This window comes from Photinus pyralis, unplaced genomic scaffold (genome assembly GCF_008802855.1).
Source record: "Photinus pyralis isolate 1611_PpyrPB1 unplaced genomic scaffold, Ppyr1.3 Ppyr1.4_LG7, whole genome shotgun sequence".
NCBI classification, from domain to species: Eukaryota; Metazoa; Arthropoda; class Insecta; order Coleoptera; family Lampyridae; genus Photinus; species Photinus pyralis.
Genome location: NW_022170738.1, coordinates 12,767,901 through 12,782,913, shown reverse-complemented (window position 1 = coordinate 12,782,913; position 15,013 = coordinate 12,767,901). Strand labels below are relative to the sequence as shown.

Sequence of the window (15,013 nt, the reverse complement as noted above, 5' to 3'; positions counted from 1 at the left end):
CAAGTATGAATTGTGCACAACTCTTGTACAGGGTGAGTCAACGATGGCGGGGAGTAACTTAATGCCTTGAAGATAAGATTTTTCGTTAGAGCGCTTTTATATTATGATATGGTTGAATATTCTCCACATTTTAAAAATATTTGGAATTATACAGGGTGCGCTCACGAAGTAGGGCGCCAAAATAGTACATTTTTTTAAATGGAACCCCCTGTATTTGAATGCATTTTTGAATTCTACGTGTAATTGTACGTCTTTTTTATAATATGGTTAATATCCGAAATAATTCCAAGATAATTCGATATTTAAGAAAAATTGGCAATTTGCAAGCGTCAGTATATATTGTTAAAATTATTACTTAAATTTTGATTTCAGGTTTTATATCTTATCCTGGGTTAAGTAAAAATCAAATAAATACATCTACTATGAAACATTAAAAATATAGCTTACAGGGTGATTTTTTTTGGTAGGTCCAAAGTGCAAAAGTTCAAATTAAAAAATCTCATTTTTTTAAATGGAACACCCTGTATATGTTTCTGTCATCATTTAGCTCCTCCAAAAACCTTCAACTTTTGATAATAATGTCCTATACCTATCTCTGATAGTTTAAGAAATATCTTGGTTTTCCTGGGTTTTATATTCTAACGTTAAATAAGTTATATGTATATAATTTACATAAAGTGAGGTGGACATGCAAAAAAAGGCAATTTTTATCTATCTCGTTCAAAATGAAAATCATATCGATTAATCTATTTTTCAAACAATTTATTTTAAGTTCGAAAACTGATTGACTAATTATTACAATGATCATGTTAAACGGAGCACAAGTGCAGACCAAACGTGACAGCTACAAATATGTGTCTCGAAAGTGAAGTAACCAACAAGAGAAAATGACGAGGATTTGTCTCCATCAAAAATTTATCAATAGGAGATGTCGAATTTATTTGATTGGGGTTATGAATTCGTTAAAGAGATACCTTCATTGGGTATACGATGAAAAGGACATAACCGAATTAGAAAGTAGGTACTGTCCATGGATTAATACGTAATGTGACGTGAACTGAGATGGCAGTGCTTGTATAAAACTGGGAAGATGCCAAGGAAAGTAATAAAGAAATTACCCTAAAATATAGGGGTATATTCGTCTGCAACAAAAATGAATATCACTTCATTAAACTTATTCAAGTTTCCGCCAATATTTCCATTACCTGTATCAAGACTATTAATTTGAAAATGAATATAAACCCCAATGAATCCCAAAATGAAATTTGAAAGAATCACTTGCAAACCTTTAAAATCAGTTTTGATCCAACAGTTAACGTACAAAAACTATATTTTCCTGAACTTACATTTAAAACCGATAACCCGAAAAAACTTAGTAAGATCACAAAACAGGTCCTGTTAAACTAAGCGTTGTACTTAGTGATGTGGAATTTTCTTATAGAATGTGGCCTGTAGAATCCATAGTTTCAAACAGTTCCAAGATTGGGGTACTAGTTCAAAAGTTACAGCCCTTTGAATTTTTTTTTCGAAATTGGTTTCTATTCTATAACTTTTCATTGAGAAGTCCCATCGAAAAAGTACGAATTGTTTTGGATTCTACGCACCAAAATTAATAAGGAAATGTGTTTCCCCGAGAAATTTTGGCGCAGTCGATTTTTGGTAAAAAAGGAAGGTTATATACACTGCCTTTTTTTGAGCCCCGAAAAAAAAATTGTCTCAGATCGACCCGGAAAAACAATTCTTATAGAATGTGGCCTGTAAAATCCATAATTTCAAACAGTTCCACGATTGGGCCTACTAGTTCAAAAGTTACAGCCCTTTGAATTTTCTTTCGAAATTGGTTTCTAGTCCATAACTTTTGATTGAGAAGTCCGATCGAAAAAGTACGAATTGTTTTAGATTCTATGCACCAAAATTAATAAGAGAAAGTGTTTACTCGAGAAATTTTGGTGCAGTCGATTTTTGGTCAAAAAGGAACACTGCCTTTTTTTGAGCCCCGAAAAAAAAATTGTCTCAGATCGACCCGGAAAGAAAATTTTATTATAGAATGTGGCCTGTAGAATCCATAATTTCAAACAGTTCTAAGATTGGTCTACTAGTTCAAAAGTTACAGCCCTTTGAAATTGGTTTCTATAGTAATGTGGATTGTAAAATAACGATTTGTAAGTTACATAAAAACGATTATATTACGCGTAACTTACAAGAGGTCGGTTTTTTTATGTAATTTATGTCTTTTATGAAATTTACGTAACTTACGTTTTTTATTTAAAAAACTGTAATTTTTGTAAGTTACATAAATGTAATACCTATTTGATACATTTTGATCGGTACTACAACAGACCATCAACGGTACTACCAACGTAAACGATTCACCGTTGAATCTAGTTTGGTTTAATGAAGATGATACACCATCTAATTAACGATCTGGAACTTCTTCCTCCAAACGACGCGTGATGGCGAAATACCTACTGCTTGGGTAGTTTATTTTAATACATCAAAATATCTAATTTAACAAGTGTTTTTGTTTTCAAACACTCACAAAATTCAAAAATGTTTATGGAATATTAAAAAAAACATAAAAAACATAAATTACAGGTAATTTTACAAAAATATTTGTAAATTACGTAAAAAACATAAACAATTGGTAATTTTACACGTAATATTACGCACTTAAAAAAAACGTGTAATTTAACATCACTAGTTGATTTGGGAAAAGCTTTATAAAAACGAACGTAGCGGTAACTTAGCAAACGTTTTATTTAATTAATAGTTATTCTCTTCGAGTATCTCTTATAAGAAGTTTCTATATACGTGTCGCGGTGGTCTATAGCAATTTTTAATTTTTTGACTTGCGCAAATTACTAATTGCAATTAAAAGTTAAAGGACTAAAGAAGCAAAAAAAATTATAGTGGTATCTTGTAAGGGCGTTTTGATTTTCGTAACTTTTATGTAAATAACTCCTTAGTTAGGTACGACTTGAATAAAACACACACAGAAGGCAAAACGCCATCTCAATTATAATTATTGATTAAGCATCCCATATGTACCTACTTCGGAAAATGTTCGCTGCGTCCACTCATTAATATTACAACCATGCTGGGGTTGGGACATTAATTTACAGCTGTTAGCAACGATAAGTTCCAGAAATAGGAATTTGATACTGATGATAGACATTCTCTCCGTTATATAATTGCCAGCTAATGACTATTGAATTATTTTTTGCGAATTAAAAGCTAAAGCTTGGCCTTTAGGTCAAGGATCTACTACTAGAGCGAACCAATCGTTCTTTATAGATTTTTGCCATCTAAAACACACAGTGATTTTATTCCCATCGGCGATTTGCAAATTATACTGAAAATTAGGAGCGTGTTATGGAAATCTAAATCATAGCCCTAAACGCCAGGTGTAAATTGTTTATAATTACTTAGCATAATAAACTAGACAGATTGGTTGTTTAGATTGGTGTCGAAATAACTTAAATCCCTATTAAGAAATATTTATAATCGCTTTATTTGCTTGATATTTTTATATAGCGCTCTAATTATATTATTAATTTCAATGTGCACGTTACGTTTGTCAGATGGCCAGGGAGGAACCACACAACCAACATTTTCTGTGGATTCTTTAGGCCTTTGATGGAATTTTTGGAAAAAGCAGCAGAAAATTAATATATACATAAGCAAACATACCTAAACTGTAAAGGTATCTGAAACAGAATAAAAATTTTGCAAGGCTTTAAAACAATGAAAACAATGCTTTTCATTGGTGCCACCCATCAAAAAGGAATTTTCCTTGATCTGATTCCAATTTGTAGGATTATGCGTTTTTAATTAAAAAAATCATGTTTGTTCGATCTCGCGCGTTAAGAAACTTTTCATTTGTTAGTACACTAAAATTTGATACAATTCTATCGGACGGTTTTCTTTTTACGATGCTCGAAAAGTTAGCTATAGATAAAAGACTCAAAAAATAGCTTTTTTCGCGCACACAAGTTGGCCAAATATTTGTTACATCACACAACTTGTTTCTTGCTGTTACATTTCTTTGACAGTACAAAAGATGTATAGAAGAATGTACAGGGTATTTCAAATTCGATGGCTCACCATTGGTATCTCCGTAACGGTGAAAGATACAGTGTAGGTTAGGTAGTTACCCCTTTTTGTTATTAAAAAAACACAATTGAAATTTTTGAAAAATTTTTAAAAATAACTGAGATGTCATCAAAAAACGGAAAATGTCAAATTTAGTCTTCATTTTTGGCTACTACTTTCTTATTTCTTATGGACGCCATATTGGATTTTTACAGAATGTAGCTTCTACATCTACCGTGTAATGGATATTCCAATGGTGAGCCACGAATGTCAACCACCCTGCAGAGAATAGAGCGAGTATCCCCAGAGTGGGGGAGGAGCAGTAAGATTTTTGAAAATTTAGTGCGAAATTTCAGAGCATTAAATTCGCCCAATTATATGTGGTCCAAAATGACAATTTAGAAACAAAGACTAAGAGAAAAACCTGAACCATCAATGTTTTTGTTTCATAGCCTTAGCTTTTGCGACAATTTTGCCTTATTGTCAATTTTAGAGTGGTAGTATTTAGTAACCATGCAAATGTGATAGATGTATATTTTTAAAATCTCAAGCATTTTTAAACTATAAAATAAAAAATGCGGGTCCGTATTTAAAAAAATAAAGTTGAAGATGGTCCCAAAAAAACCGAAACGTTGAACTTAAAATCAAAAAAGTTGCAATGGGTTCTACAGAGTCACAAAGAAAACACAACAAAATACCGAATTTCAGTTTTTTCCCCGTTATCACCGAAAATATTCCGATTCCTTCAATTTCTAAGTAGCGTTTATTTAACAGATTCTTACTTTTCCGAGATCCCATTGGTAAACCTCGAATTTGAAATAATCTGTACATAATTCCTGAACCGAATTTTGATGCTGAAACCTCCCTTGATGATAGAGTCAAGATCAAAATAGTTCCGCTACCTCCAAAAACTACATTTGCTCAAAATAGACAGATAGACATGATTGATTATGTAAATATACTAATTACAGTTTTTTGTTGTAGATTGTATGCCACACCGGAGGACGATGGCATAGCCATTCGTACCACCCGGGTTGCCGAGAGCATGGCCAGAGAGCGGGCGGTCACCTGGGCGTGGGCTGTGTTGTCCGGGCTATGCGCTTTGGCCAGTTGTCAGGTAAAGTACACATCGTGCGTAATATGCATGCGATTAGGAAATTAATTTTCATTAATTAATTAGTTGTATTTATTAAATTGATCCACTACTGCTTTTAAAGAAATGGCATTTTGGTATGTTACCAACTTTATAAAAGTTCAGTTTTGCGGGCAAATTTAAACTGTCCGCAATTATTTTGGATCACCCGGTATACGTTTTCTTTAAGAAAATAGTAGCGCGCCTTTTAAAACTTTACCACCAAAACCATTTATCACGTTAATTAGCAAAACAGGTTACTTGATGACTAATGACAATTGTAATAAAGTTCAACGCGCTGATATAAATCCAGTACACAGCAACAGTGCAAATTACAGCAAAGCTATTGCCATATAATTACCTTAATCCTATACAAATGACAATAATTCAGTGAAATTCCGCGAAATTTAATCATAGTACAACCACTTACCTTAAATTAGTTGGGCTGTAGCCCTTGGAAGCCTGAAACAAAATAAAATTATCAGTTAAATGTTTTTCAAGTGGTGTTGTTACTAATGGACAAACAATAGTTAAATAGCCAATTTAGTGAACCTTTAACTAATGTGAAAAGTAAATCATTAGAATCATGATGATATTTTACAATCAGCAGAAAGATAAAATGGACAAAAAATTTAAATTTGAAGTAAATAATAGGTTAGGTGCATGAAATGGCAGAATAACACCATAATAGACCATAAATAGAAATTCCTGAAGTTATCTATAACTTTAATACCGGTAGAGAAAAAGGAGACCTAGGCGGATATGCTATTGCATACCCTCTCCAATTCCTCTACTAGGAGATGGTCGATTACCATAATATTATTTATATAGTTATCTCCGGTCGTTTTCGATAAGAATCCTTATCGCTGCATAAGCACGTGTTATCGGTGAGTTAAGCAGATGCGTTGAGAGTAAAGAAAACACTTAAGGAAATGGAGGCGGAAGTTGAAAAGAAAGGGAAACGATTTTAAATAGAAGAGACGGACGTTAATTGTGCCTTGCTTTATTCTCGCGTTCTTTGAGCGTATTATTCCAGATAGTTCGTCTTTTCAGTTGGAGAGATGGCCAGTCAGTTGTTATAGAAGAAAGTTAGAAGTTGAATGGTACGTCGTGATAAGAGTGAATGTTTTCAGAAGTGAATTTTTCAAACTAGTTGTTTCCCAGTACCCGTTAAAGGGAGTTTTGTCTACCATCAAAGCCCCGATAATTCTAATTGCATCGAGGTCAGTGTCGTCCGTATCGAGATTCGAGTGCTATAATTTAAGTTGAGAAGTGAACCTGCTGTTCCGGAGATTTTGGACTATTAACACTTTGAGGTAATTAAAATCGCTTGTTGCGTGGTATGTGTTATTCAGGCCCTGAGTGCTATTATTTCTTACCGTTTATTTGGTTGATTATGTCCATTAAATTTATTTCACCTGTAAACGGTTAGTTTTCTATTTACTCGAGTCCAAATTACGACCCAGATAAGAGTTGATAGAGTCAAGTTAAATTTCGTACTCAGAATATTACATCGGGTGTTAATTAAAAATTTCTTAATTCTTTGAACTTTTAGGGGCGGTTAAGACTGCTGAATTTCTCAATTTAATATAATTTATGTCAATATCCAGGTTGCAAATTAATAGTAAAAAGCGTTTAAGAAAGTTGGTTGAGTGCACGTGGCAGGAAATTACAGGCGTTTTTTGTGGTCTAAAAAAGGCGCTACATTCCCGATGGAGTGACACATGTGATTCCTGTCGGGAAGTTGAACGGCGACAAATTGTTTCCACTTGCAACTGCGTAAACTAAAATTACAAAAGTATATTCACCTGATATATAATATCAGAGTAACACGTATGCCACTATCCTTGATCCTATACCATGACACTGGAAGAGTTGAAGTAGTTTTCAATTTCCATATGGACATCTTCTCCCCTCCCATCCGGGTGAAACGTTCTACCTTTTTAGGGCCATACGCTAAATAGAAGAACTTTGATCCTATGGGACTTTATCTTCGGAGGAAAATATTTAGAAGGTACCGTAAAGCATGGGATTATTGTATTATTTGTTAAAATTGGAATTGAACATGATCAATAGCTCGTATGTGGTAGGAATCTTCTTAAGTATCCACGAGGAAAAAACACCAAGTCTTCACCACAATATAACTTATTTATTAAATATAATGTGGTGAAGACTTGGTGTTTTTTTTCCTCGTGAATACTTAAGAATTGTATTATTTGTTGTTTAATCGCAATGGACCCAAAGGGACCTATCTTCGGAGGAAAATATTTAGATGGTACCGTAAAACATTGGATTATTTACCCGTGCAGTCAGTGCAATCTTTAAGCTTCAAAGGAATTCCCGTTGGATAATCCGTACATAAAATGTATGTCCCACCATTTCATACATTAAGGAAAAATAAGCACCAGTTTTTAAACTTTTCTTTTGAATTGCGGTAGGCTTCATTTTTCGAATATTAGCTTCTCACATTTCAAATTAGAATGTTTTTCTTACTCGCGTTTAGGAATTTAGGAACATATGCATCTAAGAGTTCCTAGGCAAAACAGTTGCAACTTCCAACCCTCGGTTTATTTGGGGAAAAAAATGCTTTGGTACCCTGTACCGCCCGATTTTTTTCCACAACTCAAATATAACACCTGTATATATAATAGTAGTTGTATTCGTGTACGGTATACAGACATCGAGCTTTATTTAATATGACAGTCGACAAGCATTAAATGAATGAATAATTTTGCGAGATTTGGGAGGCACTAGGGTCATCAATAGTTTACTGCATTTCCCGCGGGAAAATTCAACCCCACTTCCTGTACATTTGCAAATCACGTTATTTCGGATGAATTAATAAAGATTGCGTTTGTGAAGGCAAACCAGGAATTTACGACGAGAAACGCGATTAAAGCGTAAAAGTACACAGAATGAATGCCGCGCACGCCGTAATATTACGAGAAAAAATTAGCCCTAATGTCTACACGCTTCCAGTTTATGAAAAAGAGATTAATTGCGCTTGTTTGCCACGCAACTGAAAATACTAACCCAATTTTGACGGAAAACGTCCGTAATATTCGCGAGATGAAAATTAGTAGCTTATTTACGTATCCACCCAACTCCGTCTCGTTTACACGGAAGCCTAAACACAATATCTATATGCACAACTTATCTTTGTCTAATAACCTAAATTCCTCCTGCCTCGGAAAACACTAACTTATCGCCATCATCCTCCTTTGATCCTATTTACCCTCCGTCAGACTGATATTTAATTTTCCAAACGTGCCTTAAATAGAACGGTAGTTTGCGATTTTCTCTTTCGAGCGTCGTAGTTTTCCGAATTATTTTAATTCAACTCACTTTTCAGGTCCAGCAACAGTGTCCGGCACGACAAGAAATAGCACCATGTTCGTGCCAGATGAAGAAGAACGGTTTAGATATACTCTGCGAATTTACGGATCAACAGCACATAGATAATGCGATGAGTGTTTTAAAGGGGAAGTCGCTGGTGATATTTTACCTCAAGTTGCGTCATAACAACTTAAAGAAACTTCCCGGCTTTGTGTTCTTCGGTCTGGATATACGCCACCTAACGATACACAATAGCAGCCTTTCGGTTGTCGAGGAAGCTTCTCTCAGTTCGATAGGTGAGTTTTTAGTTATTTATGTTCAAAGTTTAACGTTATATACTCTGCGGAGTTATGTATAATTGGGGGAGGGATGAAATTGAGCGCTTCCTTTGTTTTACTGCGGGGAAAACGCTCGCTTGAGGTCGTCCCATAAAAACCTGTCATTAAAGTTTAGGGTTATAATGCTGCGGAGTATGTTTTATTGTTGTACATGTAAAGAATTACTTTCTTTTTTTTACTAATGGCCGGCGAGAATTCAGGGCATGTATTCACATAAAGCAAAGAGGTTTAGCAACCAACCTAAACTAAACACAAGAGGAAATAGTGCAGATGATTACATCCACTCAAGTATTCATCAAAAGGATTTATTCTCGTAACACCACTGAATCGAGCATACAAACACGGTATACCTAGAAGCACAGATTAAAATAAAACAGTAAAAGTCATAAAAGTTATAAAATACAAATAGCGCAGTTCAAAGAGATTCGCAATCAGCAATTAACAGCAAGTTTACTGTATGAAGTTGTACATAATGCGGATTTAGGTAAAACTATATGGAGAACAGGGGTATAAAGTCACACACTACATGAAGCTATTAAGCTTATTGAAATTTTCGCAGGACTAAAATGACACTAGATAACTTCGGGTTTAAAATAGTGAGAAACGCACCGAACAGGAAACCGATGTATTTGGATAATTACCCAGTTGGTGAAGAGTTGGATATACGAATAGTTGATGTAACTATTATCAAAAGATCAATAATTATCATGAAGAGAAGTACCTATTTGGCAGACTTTTCAACTATCTTGATGTAATTAAGAAAAAAACAAAATTCAGTTACTTCCTTCAACAAGATTTCCCTTTTAGTCCAGTCAAATTACGGTTTGGGCTGGATGTTGTCACTTCACTCAACGACACCAAGCGCATCCTATGTAAAAAAATCCGCTGATTCCGAAAATCATAGTCCCCCTGGCCGGAAACGCCCGGAACATATTGTTATAAACAAAAAACGAAGAAAAAATGGGAAAATGTCGTGTTTTTTCACATTTGACTTCGAGTATCTCGTTAACTATTGCTCGGAGGGAAAAAATGAATAGAAATGAACTTGTTTAGAATAAAATTTTGTATAGTATACAGTTGGTCCGGAACGCTCATGTTCAACTGTTATTGTTATTTATGGAAAAATGTAAAAAAGTAATCTCGAAAATTAACACTTTGTTATTACTAAGTAAAATTCATCCGATCTTTTTGAAAATCCGTATTTAATAACTTCTTTTGATAACAAAACAATATGACAAACCAAATCACCGTAGGTTTCATACTCATTGATTAATTAAATAAACAAGTCGAAAAAGGGATGCTTTGTCGCTTAAACTGGGGGAGTACAAGAGTGTTCCCAATTTTTTTATACATTGTTTATCTAATTAATCAATGAGTATGAAACCTACGGTGATCTGGTTTGTCATATTGTTTTGTTATCAAAAGTAGTTACCAAATACGGATTTTCAAAAAGATCGAATGAATTTTACTTAACAATAACAAAGTGTTAATTTTAGACATTACTGTTTTTACATTTTTCCCTAAAAAACAATAACAGTTGAAAATGAGCGTTCCAGACCAACTGTATCTTATAGAAAATTTTATTCTAAACAAGTTCGTTTCTATTCATTTTTTCCCCCAGAGCAATAGTTAACGAGATATTGGCAGTCAAATGTGAAAAAATACGACATTTTCCCATTTTTTCTTCGTTTTTTGTTTATAACAATATGTTCGGGGCGTTTCCGGTCGGGGGACTATGATTTTCCGATTCAGCGGATTTTTTTACATAGAATACGCTTGGTTTCGTTCAGTGAAATGACAACATCCAGTTTATATTACTTTTAGAGTTAATTTGACTGGACTATTTTCATACAATTCGCATTTATGAAGACACTTTCCTTGTTAAAAATCGGTTATTGCAAATAAATAGGCTGACTTTGATTTTCTTTCCGAACTCCTTTTGTAACTTGTTACTCGCGTGAGTATTTCCGTTTCGCGAAATCTCAAACTTAGTTTTGTGATATCCGAAAAAATAGTAACTCTCGTTCTGGTGATCTAGGTACGAAATTTATCGCAGCAACAGGAATGGTTACTCTTATTTATTCAAAAATTTAAAAAAAAAGGTACCTTTTGAGCAGTACGGTTAACTCTCTCATAGCCCGAAACCGATTCACGCAAAAAATTTACTTTGGTGATCGCGCTGGCAGCCCAAATCCGAATGAATGTAAAATCTCCCCGGAATAATTCATACTTAATTCCTTTTTAATTAATTGACGCCCACAAAGCAATAAAAATTTGAGTTTATTCCTAATTTATTACATTAAAAATTGACGTGTGCGATCATATTTTAGAAAAAAGCTTTGATTTTATTCCAGATTAGAGACTCGCTCTGTATAACCTTTGAAAAGAATATCTGTATAGACTACATGCCAACATTAAAATACTGGACATTCTAGATTGGATTTTACAGAATTTAAATCACGTCTAAATTGACCAACGCGCCCCAATTCGGGAGTTTATTGTTATTTCTGAATTAAGCACGACCACACATACAAAATGTATAATCATTCACTATTTCACTCATCCATAGGTAGGTACTCAAACCAAAGCAAAAAATGAATTGCATCCATCACTGTCATGGTAAATTTTCATGTAAATTCTAGGGTTTATGAATAGTATTGCACACGAAATATCAAACTCTAAATAAAGCTTTGACTTTCATTTGTTAATAACTAGAAGCTATTGACTGAATTCTCTAATGCTTCGATGTGGTTAATTTGCAAATGATATTCTTAAAACAGTATCTCTGTAATGTAGCTGTTTGTGAAAATAGCACAATCTTAAAAACGCGTACGACGGAATATTCAATGCACAAATTTCGCGGTTACGTTAAATCATTGCTAGAAAATTCTGCATCAATCATCTACCTATATCAAAGCGTATCAAATCGTAGTGTGTAGAAAAAAACGTTGAAAGGGAAATTAAAGTAGTAATGAATATCTTTCTTCGGAAATATCGTTCATCTGGCCGTTAAATTTAACTGATAGTTAATTTCCATAGAACTACATTTTTAAATGTAGTTATGCACTAAACTATCGGCTATTCCAAAAAGATCACGAAACGGTGAGACGCCATTTTTTAAGATGGCGGCTTTAGTACGAGGTTTACGAGTCACCACGTTCAGTACGTAAACCAATGCCCCACTCTACCAAAGTACTGTTAATATACAAGACATATTCCAGCAAAAGCGTTGGAAGATAAAGCTGAGAAAACTGTAAGGTGGTACTTATTTGGTACTAAATCAAGGCAGGCTGCGTAGGAGAATTGAATTTGCATCATCGTCAAGGAGAGTGAAAGACTTTCCAATAATATTTTTCTTCGAATCTATTTTCGTGGACTGTTTCAAATGAGGTCCTGAGCATAAAAAAATAAAAGGTCTTGATTGGTTTGCCGAAATATCCTACACATGTTTTATTTGATTCGCTTATACATTCGAAAAAATTGTTCACTTTAAGCATAACTGAAAGATTTCGTTCAATGACTATCATAGAAGCGATTGAAAGATACGTTAATGGAAACAAAATTCAAATTTGAATAGTCTGCGTAAATTCACTTTTATATGTAAAAGTAGACCCTTTATCAGCGATAATGCTAATGGGCGTTCCATAAATAACTTTGAATTTGGAGCGGTATTATAATCAAAGCGGCGCGTCTATACGATTACACGTGAACACGCCAAAAATTTCTATCTTCAACCCTTTTAATGTTGCCAACATTTTCGCTTTCCTGTAATGGACTTCTTGTGCGTTGTAAATTTTTGGAGTATTTTGGAAGATTCCGTAAATGAATGGACGGCGTCTTTATTTTGATTGAATAACATTGGACAATTTTCCATGAATTTATTTTCCACGAAACAAATAGGGTTTAAATATGTTGCAGAAGGCAGTCTATCCCTCAGACACTGGATTTCTTGGGTCGACAGTTTCATAGCCCCAAATTTTGTTTAAATGGGGTGTTTCAAAGTAGCGGTTAGTAATTAATCTAAATACAGTTGGCGCTACGGTTAAAATAAACTGATGTAGATGGTAGAAGTGAATAAAAACGGATTTGGATGGATTTTCTATAGATCCGTAATAATTTTAAGTGTTACTGTTTCCGGCGTTAACCTTTGACTCGCAAAAGTCATTAGATTATGAGAACATATTTGATTTAGGATGATTGTGTATGGAAACTGACAACAAAATTGTCATTATTTGAAAAAAATAACTACATGCTAAATCTGTTGTTGATACAAAAAAGGCGATCCATGCAAAAGCGACAATTTGCGGAAACATGATGTATGGAAGTTTACTTTAAAAATTTGGTATTGTGTTCAGTCTCAGAATACTTTGGATTCAACAGAGTAATTAAGTAATAAATTTGCGGTGTAAGGTTTTCAGTCCTCCATGTGACAGAAGTGACGGTCTATCGCCTTACATTCTATTCCAAATCTACTAGTTTTCATACAGAGATTGAACAGCCTGTGAAAATTGGATAGTTAGTCAAATAGAAGAAAGAGGCCTCAAAGGATGGGAGTGCTAAGAAATATACTGGGTGTAAGCACCTAGGAAAGCAGAAGGAGAAGAACGAATTCGGAATTGTATGACTCCTTACTATGTGCGATCATTGCATAATTGAAAAACTGAAAACTACAGATTTAAAAAAATCTATAAAAGCTATGACAAAAAGTTCAATTTGAAAATGTCTTATTTGTATAGGATAAACTGGAACAGGATGTCAAAAATAGAATCGACATGGCAGTTAACCTATAGTTGTCCCCGTCGTTGATATTACCCAACGCCAAAAATAAATTCAAACCCCTATTTTGCAAAGGCATGATCGCATTCTCTGTCATGTGATTTAGTCTACATCGGCGAAGAACGAACGACATGGTCGGGGTATATAATGATAGCTCTAACTCCGATGTTGATGAGCATTCTCGGCAAAACGGCCACAATATTTTGTCTGTACTCCATTCCCCTTTCTTCTACCCAAAAAAATTCGCGGGGCCATTCAGATCTCCAAACACCCAAACAAATTCAACAGTAACGAGGGAGGGTCACTTTCTCCGTTTTGGAGATCAGTTATCTCGTTAGCAGATGTGCCATTTTCTCATGACGGAAAAAGTTTAGCCTTCTCTCTTCAGTGTTCCAACGTGTGCAACTTAGTGAAGTAGTGCGTCTTGCTTTCGTTGGCTCATTGGTAAGAGTTTTTTATATATATTTTTTTTATTGTTATTTTGTTTCTATTATTGTCCCGATGAAGCCCCTTACAGAAGTTGGGTGAAACGTTAACTTTTCGTCCCACATTAACATCCTATCATGGAAGTCGTTCGAATTTTAATGTAATGTAGTAGTCGTTAGTTCAAAGTTTTCATTAAAAAAAATAGTTTTTTAAGGAAAATCGTTCTATAGGGATAATTCCTAGCAGTGGTAACTAATTTGGTTATCATCGAAGCTATGCTATTATAGTACAAAACATTATGATTTTATCTCGGATTTTTTATAAACTTAACAAAACTCAATTCCATACATTTTTTACGGCTACGCAATTTTTTACAAGAGATGTGAACCCAATTTCGTTGGAGAAATGTCGAAATGCTCCGCAACAAGTGAATTTTCCGTGTGCGGGCATGTATTTCGAACAAAAATGCTAAGAAGTCCTGTGCCTGTGGCATGTGTCTTTCAATTAAAACCGACATAATTGCTGAATTCGTTATTAATATAGGTACAAGTACTTGCATTAGATTTTGTTTAAAATTGCCAAGGACAAATTAGGAAAAATAGTATCGGATTCACAAAAATTCAGCAAAATAACACCCTGTACATTATTTCTCCACGCCCGTTAGTAGTAAAATATTTTCAAATGTATAGGTACCACTTCCAGTTGTAGTGAAAGTTTACTAATATTTGCCTAAATAGGATGTCGTAATATATAGGGTGTTCTTAAATATTATGTAAATACGGAAAGGGCTAATTTTTGGATTGATTTAATTACTAAAAGTTCATATAAACATAGGTCCGTAAACGCTTCGTTACCGATTCACAAGGTGTTAAAATTTCAAGATTTTTTAGGTTTTTTGTTTATATCTCCTGCA

General features: G+C 34.2%; 1 protein-coding gene and 1 long non-coding RNA gene across 3 annotated transcripts in view; one reads left to right on the top strand and one right to left on the bottom strand.

Annotated features, from left to right (window-relative positions):
• Window positions 1-15,013, bottom strand: part of LOC116176933 — a 213,897-nt gene that overhangs the window by 71,937 nt on the left and 126,947 nt on the right. For both annotated transcript variants that reach the window (XR_004146559.1, XR_004146558.1), the window contains exon 4: window positions 5,655-5,686. This is a non-coding gene — a long non-coding RNA (uncharacterized LOC116176933). The remainder of the gene's footprint in view (window positions 1-5,654; window positions 5,687-15,013) is intronic.
• LOC116176928 (chondroadherin-like protein) overlaps window positions 1-15,013 on the top strand; it is a 95,994-nt gene that overhangs the window by 14,413 nt on the left and 66,568 nt on the right. The window contains exons 2-3 of the mRNA XM_031495767.1: window positions 5,077-5,209; window positions 8,577-8,856. Coding sequence (XP_031351627.1) covers window positions 5,138-5,209; window positions 8,577-8,856 — 352 coding nt within the window. The 5' untranslated portion in view covers window positions 5,077-5,137. The remainder of the gene's footprint in view (window positions 1-5,076; window positions 5,210-8,576; window positions 8,857-15,013) is intronic.